We start from the raw sequence: 16,847 nt of genomic DNA on the forward strand, positions 1-16,847 counted from the left end.
AATTAAAAAAAGTCAATTTTAGAGTCTTTAATGCTATTAGTATCAGTGATTGCTTCCCAATTCCCATAGTGGATGAGCTACATGGCTCAATTGTTTTTACAAAGATCGATCTTCGTGCCGGTTACCACCAAATACGAGTGGCCCCTTCCGACACACCAAAAACGGCGTTTAGAACAATCAACGGTCATTATGAATTTTTAGTTATGTCTTTCGGCTTAACTGTCATGACCCTCGACCCCACCCTGGACGGGAGCGGGAACCGTGAAGCAGCCAAGTGGTACCGGTGGTTTATTTTGAAAAGTATTGCAGCGGAAAATTTCATCAGGACCGTGAGTTAGGAAAAATATCAGAGTTTTGAAACACCGGATTTTATTTATTAAACAGATGGGATAAACCCATGTTTTGCAAAGGTAGCTTTAAAATGGGATAAGCTCGAATACATAAAACAGATTTTCTTAATTTAAATTTAATTGATAAAATGAGCCACTTCTGTAAGCCTTTTGGTGTCGTATCCAACTCTTATTCCAATCTACCGTAATCACCTGAAACGCGTTTTAAAAAGGTTTTGTCAGCAGGAAATACTGGTGAGTACATTCAATTTGTACAAAGGACACATTGTTATAATTTACAGTATTAAGAGTTTTTATATTTGCCCCTATCTTATAATTATCTGGTCCAGTTGTCACTCGACCGGATCTATGACTGTGGTCATATCACTATTGGGTCCTGTCACCCAATAATGACGTGTATCACTAATTAGAGTGCAGGGACTAAACATGCAACAAAACAAAACAACTTTAAAACTTGGTTCCTCGCATGGCGCGCCAGGATTGCCCTGGTCTGGCGCGTGGCGTGACAGGTAAGGTTTTTTAGCAGAACTGGCAGGTGCCCAGCTCTGCAACCTGCAATATTTGGAGGATCTTCGGCAGCTTGTTTCGAAATCAGCAGCACATTTAACTATTTTGGGAAACCACTATACACTTGTTAACATCATAAAACATCTGAGGACACTTGGAGTGATCTTGTGAAGTTGAAATCACTATAAATAGACCTCATTCCCTCACTTGTTCATTCACACTTCAAAGTTTCTCAAAAGCAAACTCTCAAATCGAGTTCTCTGGAGCAACCTGGTCTTTAAGGAGGCTCTATTAGTTCAAACTTTCATGCTAAGGACCATTGTAAGTGTACGTAGATTCTGTAATTAAGGTTTTATTAGTTTAATGACCAAAAGTCAAAGTTAGCGTAATTCTGCTTTGACTTTGTGATTATTCACTAACGGTCCAGCCATTATTCGAATTGAAAGTGGCTATGAGTTGGTAATTATGTGGGTAATAAACCCTTAAAAGGGCACCAACTGATTTCCACTCTAACTTGGTCAATTGTCGGGTCAAACTTAATATTAAAAAGTCAACAGAAAGCTATTTTGCAAATAAATTCATAATTAGCAATGTAGAAGCTATGAAACCTATTTTAACACTAAAATAACTTGGTAGTTAATGTAAGAACATGTCTAAGCATATTCAACCCGACAATTCTGAGTTTAGGCTCGGTTCGGAACCGAAAGTCGCAAAAGAAGACTTTTGCTTTGACTTTCAGTTTTGACCCGATTTAGCTTAGTTTAGATATGCCTTGAGGTTCCTTTAGGACCATATTATAAGTTAGTAAAACCCTCTGAGGTTATACTACATGGTTCCTTATTTATCCGATTCATTTGCATGTTTCCGTTATATGCTTAAAAGTTGACCATTATGCCCTTTTGACCTTAAAACGAGATTTTTGAAAATGTGAGAGGACAAAAACCTTTATTACTGATTTATAAACTTGTCCTAAAAATTTGACATCAGTTTGAGGTCTAAATTAAGAGTTATGCTCAATATCGTAATTTGAAAGCTTTTTATTAATTAAACGACATATTTAGCATGAAGCCTATTTAAACCAGAATTTTTAACACCAAACTTTTTACCTACAGATGTAATATAATATTTTGGGATTTTTGAAGATTTTTATTTATTTTTAAACTGATCATAACATAGGGTTATTGCTTTGATTCGGTAATTGTCGGTTATACCCTTTTTGCTAATACAATGAGTTTTACATAACATTTTGATACCAAACCTTTTGCTACTGATTTTATATGTTAAATAAAATATTTTAAGCCCTCTGGACTAATAAAAATCTCAGCTTTACTTATAAAACCCGAAAATCGCTTAAAACCGCCTTTTTACACGTTTTAAACGCATAGTATAGGTTAAAACTATTTTTGACATATAAGACTTGATATCTACTGATGTTTTTTATACTTTAATAGTAAGCAAAAGTTTTGAACTCAGATTTCCAAATTTGACCTTTAAAGCTTATGTGAAATTACCAAAATGCCCATACGGTGCATAGTTTGGTTATAAATGATAAATTTCATATATATGCAATACCCTACTATTATGACTTACAAAAATAAATATTTTTATTGATCAAATTAGACCAGAACCTCAGATTATTATTTAATCCCTTTTATAAGCTTTAAAATGACCGAAATACCCCTACAGGGCATAAATTGATTTTAAATTCGTTTTGGGCATAATGGAAGGTATCCTACTGATATCACAACATATTTAAGGCATATTAACTTGTGAAAACTATAAATGACTCTTTTGGTTACCCGTTATGCATTTTCGCGTTCGGTACGGTTTATGTGACTAGTTTGCATAAATTGACCGAAACGGGTCAAACCTTATCATTTTTATCTCAAAATCCAGAATGTGTTTAGTTTACCCATATTATACAAGTCTTCAAACTTGTCGGGTCTAAAACACATTCAAATTCGGTCTTCACTTAATCTTGCGTTTTGAACCGTATATCTTCTTTTAAAACTAACCGGTCTAAGTTTAAACTTAAGTAAGACCCGTTAGGAATCTAATAGGTTATTAAAACCTTCGTTCCAGATTTAGGAGCCCAGTAAAAGATACTTTGCACTTGCTGAATTGCATACGGCTGGGATAAATTTGTATAATTTGCTCAAGTAAATACTTTTAACTTAATTTCCGTTATACGAGCTTAGGATACGGTATTATAATAATACCGCTTGGTCGGGTGTATAATTGTTTAAATCGGATTGTGATTAATATTTGCATAACCCGTTTTAATCTGTTTTGTTTGGTATATGGACTTTGGGGGGTTAATGACCATGTCCTGGATATCCTCGGCTCATTCATTGAAATGGCCACGACTTAAGCACGGGGTGTAGGCATACACCTGACAGTTGTGTATGTATAAATGGTAATTCACAATAAGAAGTTCTCCTTGTGGGCATTATACCTGTGGTGTGTCAGTTAATCTTGTCCGGCTCTTCTAACCAGCCCCGACGGACGGCAAACATATAAATATGTATACAAGATTATTTTTAAAATAATTGTCCCAAGTTATAAAAGATTATTTGTGCCTTGTGAATTTAAATCAGTTTTCTTAAATGTTTTTAAAAGAGTCGGTTAATTGTATTTACCAGTGTAAACTGACGTATTTTTCAAAAGGCTAAAGTGCAGGTACTAGACGGAATAGGTTGGCTACTCCTGAGTGAATGAATAAGAGTCTTGCAAGCTTTGTCACTTAAATTCTGTTGAACAATTATCTTCTTTTGTTTTGATCCGCCTGTGGATCCTTTTTACATTCCGTTTGTAATAGTCATGTTACTTTCATTCAGTTTGTAATATTTTTACTTTAGACTTCTGCTGTGCATTGAACTGTGATAAATTGACTATGATGATATCAACTACGTCATGATACTCCCCACCAGTAATACGTGCAAATATCGGGGTGTGACAGGTTGGTATCAGAGCCAACATTGAGTGAATTAAACACTAGCCTTTTGTGTTTAATCTCAATGACACAGTTGCACATTCCTTGACTTCCGAGTCTAGGCAAAAGGACTTAGGACTAATCCTAATCTTTTATTTTGTCCTTTATTGTTTCTTGGTTGTTTCCTTTGTTGCTTGACAGGAACAAAAGATGCCACCACGTGTTTGAGGACGAGGAAGAGGCGGCAAGGCCCCAATCTTCACCAGCCGCGACTATGAAGCCGGGCCATCTCACCGGCGAACTCCATCAGTGACGATGAGCACGAGTCCCTAAGAGGATTGGAGGACATACTTAGAGCCTGCGAGGCGATCTGTCTCGCTGAGCTCCTCACCTTCGTACCATGATTCCTTCGGACTCCATCAAGGCAACGAGTCCGATCATTCTCGCCACTCCTACCTTCCACTGCAGCTAGGGCTGTAAACGAACCGAACGAACACGAACAAGGCCTTATTCGTGTTCGTTCGTTAAGGAAATAAATGTGTTCACGAACGGTTCATGAACACTTACCGAACAAGATTTTCTGTTCGTGTTTGTTCATTAAGGAAATGAGCGTGTTCGCGAACGGTTCACGAACACAAACGAACACAAATAAATTTGGCGAACGCCACGAAGGATAAAGATAGATGGCCCAGAGAGTAGCACTCGAACTTGAATCCCTTATTGTGGAATGGAGGTCGATCGTATTCGCCGATGTAAATAATAAGAAATAAAAGGGAAATGATGCATAAACAAGGTGAAAGTGGGTTTCCTAATTTAATTGTTAGGGTAATAAAAAAAATAAAAGTTTAATAATACAAAAAAACCACAAATAAAATATAAGAAAGTGCAAAGATCTTCAATTAAAATACAAACATACGAACATAAACGAACGCAAATCAACGAATGTTCATGAACACATTCACGAACACCTTACCGAACGTTCACGAACACAATCGAACGAACGAAACCTCTGTTCATGTTCGTTCATTTAACTAATCGAACGAAATTTCTTATTCATGTTCGTTCGTTTATTAAACGAACGAACATAAACGAACTTCCCGCCGAACGGTTCACGAACTGTTCGCTGAACGTTCGATTCGTTTACAGCCCTAACTGCAGTGGTCGGGTTCACACCGGTAATACGTGCAAATATCGGGGTGTGGCAGGTTGGTATCAGAGACAACATTGAGTGAATTAAACACTAGCCTTTTGTGTTTAATATCAATGACATAGTTGCACATTCCTTGATTTCCGAGTCTAGGCAAAAGGACTTAGGACTAATCCTAATCTTTTACTTTGTCCTTTATTGTTTCTTGGTTGTTTCCTTTGTTGCTTGACAGGAACAAAAGATGCCACCACGTGTTTGAGGACGAGGAAGAGGCGGCAAGGCCCCAATCTTCACCAGCCGCGACCATGAAGCTGGGCCATCTCACCGGCGAACTCCATCAGTGACGATGAGCACGAGTCCCCAAGAGGATTGGAGGACATACTTAGAGCCTGCGAGGCGATCTGTCTCGCTAAGCTCCTCACTTTCGTACCATGATTCCTTCGGACTCCATCAAGGCAATGAGTCCGATCATTCTCGCCACTCCTACCTTCCACTGCAGCTAGGGCTGTAAACGAACCGAACGAACACGAACAAGGCCTTGTTCGTGTTCGTTCGTTAAGGAAATAAATGTGTTCACGAACGGTTCATGAACACTTACCGAACAAGATTTTCTGTTCGTGTTTGTTCATCAAGGAAATGAGCGTGTTTGCGAACGGTTCACGAACACAAACGAACACAAATAAATTTGGCGAACGCCACGAAGGATAAAGATAGATGGCCCAGAGAGTAGCACTCGAACTTGAATCCCTTATTGTGGAATGGAGGTCGATCGTATTCGCCGATGTAAATAATAAGAAATAAAAGGGAAATGATGCATAAACAAGGTGAAAGTGAGTTTCCTAATTTAATTGTTAGGGTAATAAAAAAAATAAAAGTTTAATAATATAAAAAAATCACAAATAAAATATAAGAAAGTGCAAATCTTCAATTAAAACACAAACATACGAACATAAACGAACGCAAATCAACGAATGTTCATGAACACGTTCACGAACACAATCGAACGAACGAAACCTCTGTTCATGTTCGTTCATTTAACTAATTGAACGAAATTTCTTATTCATGTTCGTTCGTTTATTCAACGAACGAACATAAACGAACTTCCCGCCGAACGGTTCACGGACTGTTCGCTAAACGTTCGATTCGTTTACATCCCTAACTGCAGCGGTCGGGTTCACACCGCGCCTTTGAAGACCCGACCCCATTCTTTCAGAGCCGGTTCAATCCGAAAAATCAGGTGCAAGAACCAGTGGGTTTTAACCCATTGGCACCAGAAGATCACTTCTCCGGTGACCACGCTATGGATATAGATGATGACCCCGATCCAGAGATGCCACCGAGTGGGACGCCGACGCTTCCCATCGAAATTTCAGATGGATCGTCCTTTCACGGTTCACCTTACCGAGGCCCAGACAGCTACGAAGCAAGGTTTGCCTCGTATCCTTAGGAGTTCACTCCCCTTTTTCAGCCACAGTTTCAACATCAGCAGCAAGATCCCTCTGAGGATTTGACGGGTGGTCCATAGGGCAACCCTTAATGGTGTTAAATGACAAGTTAATCCCTCATTTAATCATGTAATTGTCTTGAATTAGACTACAGTTGCTTATGTTTCAGGTACATTCGGAGCTTAAAAGTGTGGAAATGAAGCTTCGGAATAGGCGCGGTTGGACTAGAGATTGAAAGATGGAGCATACATGAAGAAAATAATTTATTAGAACTGAAGAATTAAGAAGATAGCATGATAGAGGACGAAATTACGAGAACGTAGGCGAAAACGGTGAAGAAAGCGGAGTTGAAACGAAAAAGTTATGCTGAAAACAAAACTTCATGCTGAAGCCTACCGTAACTTACGGTGGTACCGTAATTTACGGTAGACCCCAGCATTTTTCGTCCACCGTAAGGCAGTAGAGACCCACCGTAACACTTTTTGGTCCACCGTAACTTACGGTGGTACCGTAATTTACGGTGGAGATGACGGAGAAATGTGTAACTGCCCTATTTTATGATGTTTTATTGTGTCTTTTCAAATGCAATCATTCTCATTCGGTTACCAGCAGTCTAGGGGCGATTTTTGGGTGTTCTTGAGAGCTTGAAACAATTTCTAAACATCTTGTTAGTGTTTTTAATTCCTATGAACATTAATATGTATGTGATGATGATTGTCCAAGTCATGAGTGGCTAAACTTATGGTGATCATCCTAGGTTGAAGGTTTGTCTAAGACATTTGTGTTTTGATTCTTATTTCTAGAATAATAGACTTGCTATGATGGTTTGTTTATTATGGTGTGTTGTTTGCTTGTTCGTAAATTGTTAATTTGTATGTTAATCTTAGTCTAAACCATACGTTCTTGGTGCCGTTGGCAATCGAGATATCATGGGCGGGATTAGGATTGGGTATTGATTAATTGGTCATCGGGTAACAACCTCGCGTTCTAGGAATCCGAGTACTTAGTTCCCTTTCATCACGACAAGTAATAACATATGAACCATGTCTATGTGGTTCTTTCTAGTTGAATATTAGCATGAATGTCAAAGCAAACCGGAAACTTAGGATGGTCATTTGTCTCCAAATTGTTTACAAAACCAATTCTCAATTCGCAATTTAATTAGTAATCTCAGTTTTAAAAAATCAAACAAACAATCCAACTCTTTGAATTTACTTTTTATTGTAATTAGTTTAATCTTAGTTAACTTAGATACACTTCTAAATAACACATATTCCACATACTCCATGAGTTCGATACCCACTTATTGCTAGCTAATTAGTTGTTATTGGGATTAAATTTGATTGTGACCACGACATCACGTCAAATTTTGGCGCCGTTGCCGGGGAGTAGTGCGCAACGTGTGTTAGTTTATTAGTTTTGTTTGTTATTTTCGGGTTTACGCTGGTTGTGTTTAGTGTGCATGTACTTTCAGGTGTATGCATACTAGAGGCTCTCACAAGTCGTCACCACTATCGTTCGATCCGGAAATTGAAAGGACATTGAGGCAAAACAGATTTCTATTACGAGAAAACAGAATTACTGGTTCACCTACTCCACCCATTACACCAAGAAACATCATGCAAGAATCTCAAGTACCACCCACAACGGGTCAAACGACCTCAATTTTCACTCCTACTGTCACACAACCATCACCAAACACCACTTTACCCAATACCACTACTGAAGTCACACCAACCAATGTCACGCAACCAATCACTACCCAATTCGAACCCACTATTACCTTTAGCCCTTCTACCAGAATCCCACCAATTTCCCATTTCTTTCCCCCAACTACGGGTCAATCATCTTCTAATTTCACAATTGCACCAAATTCCACTATTGTGCATGCTATGCCATCTTTTAGACCACAAAACCAATCGAGTTTTCAGTACTCGACTCTTCCATTTGGGCAATCTTCGGGAATTCAAGGAGATGGTTATGATGAGGGATATGAGGAATTTGAGGGTTATGATGCAGATGGGTATGCGTATGGGGGTGATGGAGACCAAGGAGACTTTGGGTATGTGCAAGGTCAATTTCAAGTAATTCCAAGTGTTGGTGGAGTGCCACAACAACATCAACTCATACCACAACACGTTAGGCCAAGGCCACAAGGACCACAATTGCAACATCCGGTACCATTGCAACAAGTTCGTCCACCGAATGTTCAACAATTCCAAAGGCCAATTCAACGCCCACCGGTGCCACAACAACAGTTTCAACAACCAATTGCACCACAAGGGCATATGCCAAGACCAATGGGTCCGGTGCATCCAAGAGTTAGGGTGGGTGTACCAAGAAGGCATCTTCGAGATCATGCAAGAGGTATAGAAGCGCATTTCAGGCCGATAATCACTCATAATCCCTCGCCGGTAGTTATTCCTCACAACGACCAAGGACGAACTTTTGAAGTTAGAACGAATTCTTTGCAAAGTTTGCCGAAATACAAGGGTCTAGCGACGGAGGAACCTTATTTCCATTTGGAAGCTTATGACTCAATTTGCAATACTCTTGGGAGTCAAGGTTTTTCGGCCGATGATGTCAAGTTGGTCTTGTTTCAATTTTCGTTGGAAGATAAGGCAAAGAAGTGGTTCTACACTTTGCCTTCAGCATCTATATATACATGGGGGGAAATGCAACAAACCTTTTTGGATGAGTTTTACACCGCCCAAAAGACCAACGATGCAAGAAAGCGGTTGAGGAGTTTTCAACAACAACAAGGCGAGATGTTTCATGAAGCTTTCGAGCGATTTAATATGATGATTAAAAATTGTCCTCACCATGGAATTGAGCTTTGGGAGTTGATGAACGCCTTCCACGAGGGATTGAATGCCGAAGATGCTCGTGATTTAATGTCCATCACAAACGGGACTTTTGGTACAAACTATGAGCATGACGATTGGGAGTTCTTGGAGCAAATGGCCATTACATCAAAGAGGAAAGCTCAAGCATCAAGGAGAGCGTGACCGACTGTCACAAGATCACAAGTTCATACGATTGACGATGGTAATGTTCAAACTTCTAACCAAATTTTTGATGTTTGTGCTATTTGTAATGAAATAGGTCATGCGGCTGAAAATTGCCAAGGGATGGTTGAAGGGCAATATGAAGAAGTTCATGCGGTACAAGGGCAAGGTGGGGGTGGTAGAAATTACAACATGAATTCAAATACTTACCACCCCGGTTTACGAAACCACCTAAATTTTCGATATGGGAATTCCTCAATCCAAGCCAACCCGAATTTTCAAGGAAGTAAAGGTAACTTTGTTCCATGCCAACCGTTTAATAATCAAGGTGGGTTTTCGGGTCAAGGTTCCTCGAGTGAAAATGAGGTCATGGAGATGTTGAAAACGATGCAAATGGAGATGCAACAAAGAAATCAGCTTGATGAGGTTCGTATACAAAAAGATGAAATCCGTGACAAAGCTATTCAATCGTTAACCACTCAAATGGGTCAACTTGCGAGTGAAGTGGCGATATTGAAGAAAGCAAAAGGCCAGTTACCGAGTGACACGGTGACAAATCCCAAGAACATAAAAAGCGTTAATATCAATGTGGTAAGCACCGTTGCTAGTACTGAATTTAATGAAAAATTTCTAACCTCTTCGTGTCAAATAAATACAGGTATAGGGAAGGACACCGATGGTGAAAATGATAAAGAACATGGAGCACCAATCGTGCCTATCCATGTGGGAAAATTAAAAATCCCTCACGCATTGTTAGACTACGGGGCGAGCATGAGTGTGTTACCAAGTGATCTATATGACATGTATGATTTTGGTCCGCTCGAAGATATAGACACCATGGTGAGTTTGGCGGATGAGAGTTGGAGGCGTCCGCGAGGAGTGGTTAGGAATGTTATGATTCGGTTGGGAGAATTCGAATACCCGGTTGATTTTCTGGTCTTAGATTATGCTACTACCGAGATGGCGTCACAACAAAGGGTGATTTTGGGTCGACCGTTTCTCTATACAGCAAATGCTCAAATCAACTGTAGAGACGGGATCATTATTATCACCGAAAAGAGCCGTATGTTGTTCTTTGATGTTCAGACGAGGATTATTAGTTATGAGTCCATTGAGGGGAAGGATAGCGAATCTAATGGTCATATGAAAAGCATGTGTCAAAGAACGAAAATGAATAAACCACCGGGTCGTGAAGAAAAGTATGAAGGTTCAAGCAGGAGTGTACGTGATTTTCCACCGAACGAACATGAGATGGATGCATTTTGCTCAATGACACGAGGAAATGATGGAGATGATAGAAATCTTTTCTTTGAGCCACCATAAATGGGGGGGGGGTGGCATGGTCTGGCTGAAGACCTGAAAACTTAGCGCTGCTCGGGAGGCAACCCGAGGTTTTATATTGATCTTGCTGTTTTTATCTGTCTATGTTTCAGGGCCATGGCGACATTCAAGTGTGGGGAAGATGTGCGGATATTTGTGTGATGGTGGTGATAGGAAGTCGGATTATCCACAACATCTGTTGTGTCAAACTTCACCAGGTCTATGTACTCTTTCCTAAGCCTTGTTATGTTCTTTTGCTTTGAAATATTAGTAGTTAGTTCGTTTGCTTTTAGATTAAAAAAAACAAGAAATTTAGGGTTTGAGATTTTGAGCTAATATTGATGTTGAATGGGTTTTTAGTGATCAATTCCTTCCAAAACCATACATTGGGGTCAATGTATCCCAAGTGTGGGGATGGGGGAAAATTTTGACGGTTTTTAAAATTTTTAAATCAAGCGAAACATTGTTGAAATTCGAACACTTTGAACTAACCCCGAGTGACACACCGACAACCCTTAATTACCCTTTTTCTTGGTGAGAGTTGAAGCCACACTTGTACATAAATAAAATTTATCTTTGATGAGAGTGGCTACGGGCGGGGGTGCATTAGAACTTATGCTTGAATGCGGTTTGAGTCCTTAGTTGGACGTGAATGTGAAAAGGATAGGGGCATTTAGGTAGCCTCGTCTTTAGAGTGCGAGTGTGGGATTTGGGGGGTTGGACCTCATTAATTATATATATGAGCTTGGTAGTGAGAGGGGCGGGGGTTTGGACATTTAGTTGCCCAATTTTGTGCCTAAAGCCTATCATTTGTTACCCCTTAGCTAGTTTCCTAAAATTTTACCCAACTTGACCCGGTCTTATAGTGTTAGTAGTGTTTTAGTAGTGTGTAGATATGTTATGATGTTATGTTGAATGTTTGCTTATTGATTAAAAAAAGAAAAAGAAAAAAAAAAGAGATATGAAAAGAAAGAAAAAGAAAAAAAAAGCGAAAAAGCAATGAAAAAAAAATTGATGTTGAGTTGTCTTGTATATAGAAGTTTAAGTTTGGTGTTTATTTGTTTCATTATGTAATAAAAGACCGGGTAAAGTCATTCGCTACTACAAATATATTCCATTTCCTACCCGTACACCTAGCCACGTTACAACCTTAAAGCCCATTTGATTTGCATTCATGTTTTGACAATTGTTAGGTGAAGGACCGATTCAGGTACAAGCATATAGTTGTGCAATTACCCGTTTGCCTTTTGTGTGTCTAGCTTATCTTTGCTAGTGCTTACTTGTTGCCGAGAGGAGAGATATAGCGAGGGGTGTGTTGTTTGGGTGTTAGGAAAAGGGCTAGTAAAAGGATGATATATTTATGCTTGATTTATGTTGATCGCTTGTGCATTTGAAAAAATGGTTTTTGATAGGTTGCTTGGGACAAGCAACGGTTAAGTGTGGGGATGTGACGGGTGGTCCATAGGACAACCCTTAATGGTGTTAAATGACAAGTTAATCCCTCATTTAATCATGTAATTGTCTTGAATTAGATGACTACAGTTGCTTATGTTTCAGGTACATTCGGAGCTTAAAAGTGTGGAAATGAAGCTTCGGAATAGGCGCGGTTGGACTAGAGATTGAAAGATGGAGCATACATGAAGAAAATAATTTATTAGAACTGAAGAATTAAGAAGATAGCATGATAGAGGACGAAATTACGAGAACGTAGGCGAAAACGGTGAAGAAAACGGAGTTGAAACGAAAAAGTTATGCCGAAAACAAAATTTCATGCTGAAGCCTACCGTAACTTACGGTGGTACCGTAATTTACGGTAGACCCCAGCATTTTTCGTCCACCGTAAGGCAGTAGAGACCCACCGTAACACTTTTTGGTCCACCGTAACTTACGGTGGTACCGTAATTTACGGTGGAGATGACGGAGAAATGTGTAACTGCCCTATTTTATGATGTTTTATTGTGTCTTTTCAAATGCAATCATTCTCATTCGGTTACCAGCAGTCTAGGGGCGATTTTTGGGTGTTCTTGAGAGCTTGAAACAATTTCTAAACATCTTGTTAGTGTTTTTAATTCCTATGAACATTGATATGTATGTGATGATGATTGTCCAAGTCATGAGTGGCTAAACTTATGGTGATCATCCTAGGTTGAAGGTTTGTCTAAGACATTTGTGTTTTGATTCTTATTTCTAGAATAATAGACTTGCTATGATGGTTTGTTTATTATGGTGTGTTGTTTGCTTGTTCGTAAATTGTTAATTTGTATGTTAATCTTAGTCAAAACCATACGTTCTTGGTGACGTTGGCAATCGAGATATCATGGGCGGGATTAGGATTGGGTATTGATTAATTGGTCATCGGGTAACAACCTCGCGTTCTAGGAATCCGAGTACTTAGTTCCCTTTCATCACGACAAGTAATAACATATGAACCATGTCTACGTGGTTCTTTCTAGTTGAATATTAGCATGAATGTCAAAGCAAACCGGAAACTTAGGATGGTCATTTGTCTCCAAATTGTTTACAAAACCAATTCTCAATTCGCAATTTAATTAGTAATCTCAGTTTTAAAAAATCAAACAAACAATCCAACTCTTTGAATTTACTTTTTATTGTAATTAGTTTAATCTTAGTTAACTTAGATACACTTCTAAATAACACATATTCCACATACTCCCTGAGTTCGATACCCACTTACCGCTAGCTAATTAGTTGTTATTTGGATTAAGTTTGATTGTGACCACGACATCACGTCAGGATTCTCATTTTTAGGCGGTCACTCCACCACCGCCACTGCCGCCAGAGCAGCAGCCGCCTCCAGAGCCACCGAGGCAGAGAAGATCAAACGCACGGATGTCCGTGCGAGGGGGATTTCGTTTCAGCACCCCTCAACCCTCCAGTAGCAGTCATTACCCGCCTGTATATGAAGACCCGCAGATGGGAGGGCCTTCAAACCCTGTTTCCGAGGTGGATTTCGCACCAGTCGCACCACCATCACCACCACACGTGGGTTATGATAACCCGATTCCTTCATATGCCGGTGCAGTGGCGTATAACCCTTTTGAGCAACCAGCCCATACTGGCTACAACTATGCCGAAGTTGACCCATACCTTGTAGCGGCGAACTACAATGCTCTTCATCCTAAGGGACCCTATGGAGTCCCATATCAGACTGGGTACCCGACCTATGGGTACCAATACCCGCCACCTCCTCAACCTCCGCAGCAATAGCAGCCACAGCCGCCGCAGATCCAGCCTCCGCAGAAGCAGGAGATTCTTCAAAGGTTGAGCCAGGTGGAGCGTGAGGTTCAAGAGGAGCGTAGAAGCCACCGGGGATTTCTGAAGGGTTTGTCAAATCTGATCAAAGGGAAGAACAGAAGGGATCATTGAAGTTCCTTAATTGTTTGTTTTGTATTTCTTTAATTTAATTAAGTCCCTGTGTGGACATCTATTTATGTACTTAGTCCCTGTGAGGACTTGTATTTTCAGTTTAGCCCCTGCGTGGGCAAATTATTTCTGTTAAAGTCTCGTTTAGGGCAAATATGTACTCCCTTTTTAATATTTTTGGAACGTTTGAATTTAAAATTTCATTTTTATCATTATATGCATAAATATAATATATGAAATAAAATAAAAATATCATTCCTTTTATAAGATCTGCCATTATATTGGACAAAGTCTTAAAGGCAAAACCTAGCTCATGTGTCATTTTAAGACAGGGCCAAGATGGTAGTTCCTTATTAAGATTCAGATCCTTGTTAACATCTGAAAACATGTTAACACTCCTGGCAAATGTGATTTGATAAAATCACACAAGCCATCCCTATATTGGATTTATCCAATTCCTTTCCTCTTTTTCATTTAATCATCCAATAGTGATGAAATGCCTACGGGCCATATTTAATGTCCTTTGTGACTAAAGACGGTTGTAGTCTACGACTCTCTGTTAAGAAAAGGTAATGAACTATGTTCAAGCCTTAATGCCTCGATCCTAAAAGATCATGGCTTATAATCTAAAATTGTCCTTGTGTCTAGGCCTTTTGTATGCCACCCTATTATCCTAAATGGTTTATAACTGGGATAAAATATAATAAAAATTTAAATAAATTAAAATTAACCAATATGGCTTAAATTATGCCATGGTTAAAAGATTGCCATAAAAGACAATCCCATAATAGGCTTTTGAATAAATCATTGTCATTATTTTATGTAGCAATCAAGCTACATGGCAGAATATGAAGAAGTCAACAGTCACCCTCTAGAGAATCATGATACCACCAGGATCAACATAACTGGTGCAGAACTTCGAGATTTGATTGATAATGCTGTTTCTAAAGCCGTGGACAGGCAATTTAAGGAATCCAGTGATACACATAGCAAGACCTTATCTGTGCCTCATTCCAAATCACACCCTAAGACTCACTCTGAGGCTCATAGTAAGCCACCTTCTAAACATCATGAGTCGAAAAAGGATGATGACCGACACTCCTCAAATCAGCATAGTGTTCCATCCAAGAAGATTGTATTAAATCATGAACCACGTGTTAAAACCTGCTCCTATAAGTATTTCATCTCCTGCAAGCCCAGGGATTTCACTGGGGAAAAAGGAGCCATTGATTGCATGACGTGGCTAGATGAGATGGATACGCTAGTTGATATAAGTGGATGTGCCGACCAAGATATTGTGAAGTATGTATCACAATCGTTCAAGGGAGAAGCTCTAGCTTGGTGGAGGTCCTTAATCCAAGCTACTGGAAAGATTCCGTTATACAACTTATCATGGGCTCAGTTTGTTGCTTTGATCAAAGAGAATTACTGTCCTCAACATGAGGTTGAGAAAATCGAGTCTGACTTCTTGTCATTGGTTATGAAAAACTTAGACTGTCAAGCATACCTTACCAGCTTCAATACCATGTCTCGATTGGTTCCGTACTTGGTTACACTGGAACCAAAACGTATAGCCCGTTTTATTGGGGGTTTAGCCCCGAAGATCAAAGCTAGTGTGAAGGCGTCTCGACCTACTACTTTTAGGTCAGCAGCTGATTTGTCGTTATCCCTTACTCTGGATACGGCCAGACTAAGATCGCTTAAGAATTCAGAAGAAGGAAAAAGGAAACGTGAGGATGATAACTCACAACGTTCTGATAAGAAGCGTAAGGGGAACACAGACCACAAGAAGAATTCTGGGTCTAACAAGGGTAACCAGCAAACAGATGAGAAGCCTAAATGCAAAACCTGCCAGAAACGTCATTTTGGAAAATGCAGGTTTGAATCAAAGTCACAGTCAAAGCCGATTGGATGTGGGATATGCAAATCCAAAGAACACAAGACTTTGGATTGCAAGAAGATAAAGGATGCAACTTGTTACAACTGTAACGTGAAGGGGTATATTAAGACAAACTGCCCAAAATATGCGAAGAAATCTGAAGAAGGTAAGAAGACCAATGCTAGGGTCTTTCAGATGAATGCACAAGAAGCAATTCAGAATGACAACGTGATAACAGGTACCTTTCTTATAAATGATGTTTACGCAAGGGTATTGTTTGATTCAGGTGCAGATAAGTCATTTGTTGATAGTAAGTTTTGTAAATTATTAAATCTGCCTGTTAAAACCCTAAGCATAAAATATGAAGTAGAACTGGCTGACGGTACCATAGAAACTGCTTCAACTGTGTTAGATGGATGTTTTATATCCATTAGGAACCACTCCTTTCCGTTATCTTTGCTTCCTTTGAAATTAGTTGGTTTCGACATAGTGATTGGCATGGAATGGTTATCTCATAACCAAGCCCAGATTGTTTGTGACAAGAAACAAGTGGTTATCAAGACTCCGTATGGTGAGCCACTTACCATACAAGGAGATGCTCAGTATGGGTTGCCTAAGCAAGTGTCTATGCTTAAGGCGTCTAGGTGTTTGAAGAAGGGTTGTGTTATTTATATGGCACAAGTGACTATTGATGAACCAAAGCCTAAGGTTGAAGACATCCCTGTCATTTCTGAATATCTAGAAGTTTTCCATGAAGAACTACCTGGTTTACCACCAGATAGAAAAGTGGAGTTCAGAATCGACATTATTCCTAGAGCAGCACTTGTTGCAAGAGCACCTTACAGGTTAGCACCGACTGAGATGAAAGATTTAAG

General features: G+C 39.5%; 2 protein-coding genes across 2 annotated transcripts; both read left to right on the forward strand.

The window, feature by feature from the left end:
• Positions 1–9,512: 9,512 nt before the first annotated feature.
• LOC110931366 lies at positions 9,513–10,712 on the forward strand. The gene has a single exon (XM_022174763.1). It carries the CDS (start codon positions 9,513–9,515, stop codon positions 10,710–10,712), a length of 1,200 nt encoding a protein of 399 aa, XP_022030455.1.
• Positions 10,713–15,327: 4,615 nt separating this feature from the next.
• LOC110931367 lies at positions 15,328–16,441 on the forward strand. Its single transcript, XM_022174764.1, has 2 exons — positions 15,328–16,210; positions 16,407–16,441. Exons 1-2 carry the CDS (start codon positions 15,328–15,330, stop codon positions 16,439–16,441), a joined length of 918 nt encoding a protein of 305 aa, XP_022030456.1.
• Positions 16,442–16,847: the final 406 nt, after the last annotated feature.

This window comes from Helianthus annuus, chromosome 3 (assembly GCF_002127325.2).
Source record: "Helianthus annuus cultivar XRQ/B chromosome 3, HanXRQr2.0-SUNRISE, whole genome shotgun sequence".
Classification (NCBI taxonomy): domain Eukaryota; kingdom Viridiplantae; phylum Streptophyta; class Magnoliopsida; order Asterales; family Asteraceae; genus Helianthus; species Helianthus annuus.

Coding starts and splice junctions, on each gene's coding strand:
- LOC110931366 (XM_022174763.1), top strand. CDS start 9,513: ATGGTTGAAGGGCAATATGAAGAAGTTCATGCGGTACAAGGGCAAGGT.
- LOC110931367 (XM_022174764.1), top strand. CDS start 15,328: ATGACGTGGCTAGATGAGATGGATACGCTAGTTGATATAAGTGGATGT. Junction 16,211..16,406: donor GAATGACAACGTGATAACAG/GTACCTTTCTTA, acceptor TATATCCATTAG/GAACCACTCCTTTCCGTTAT.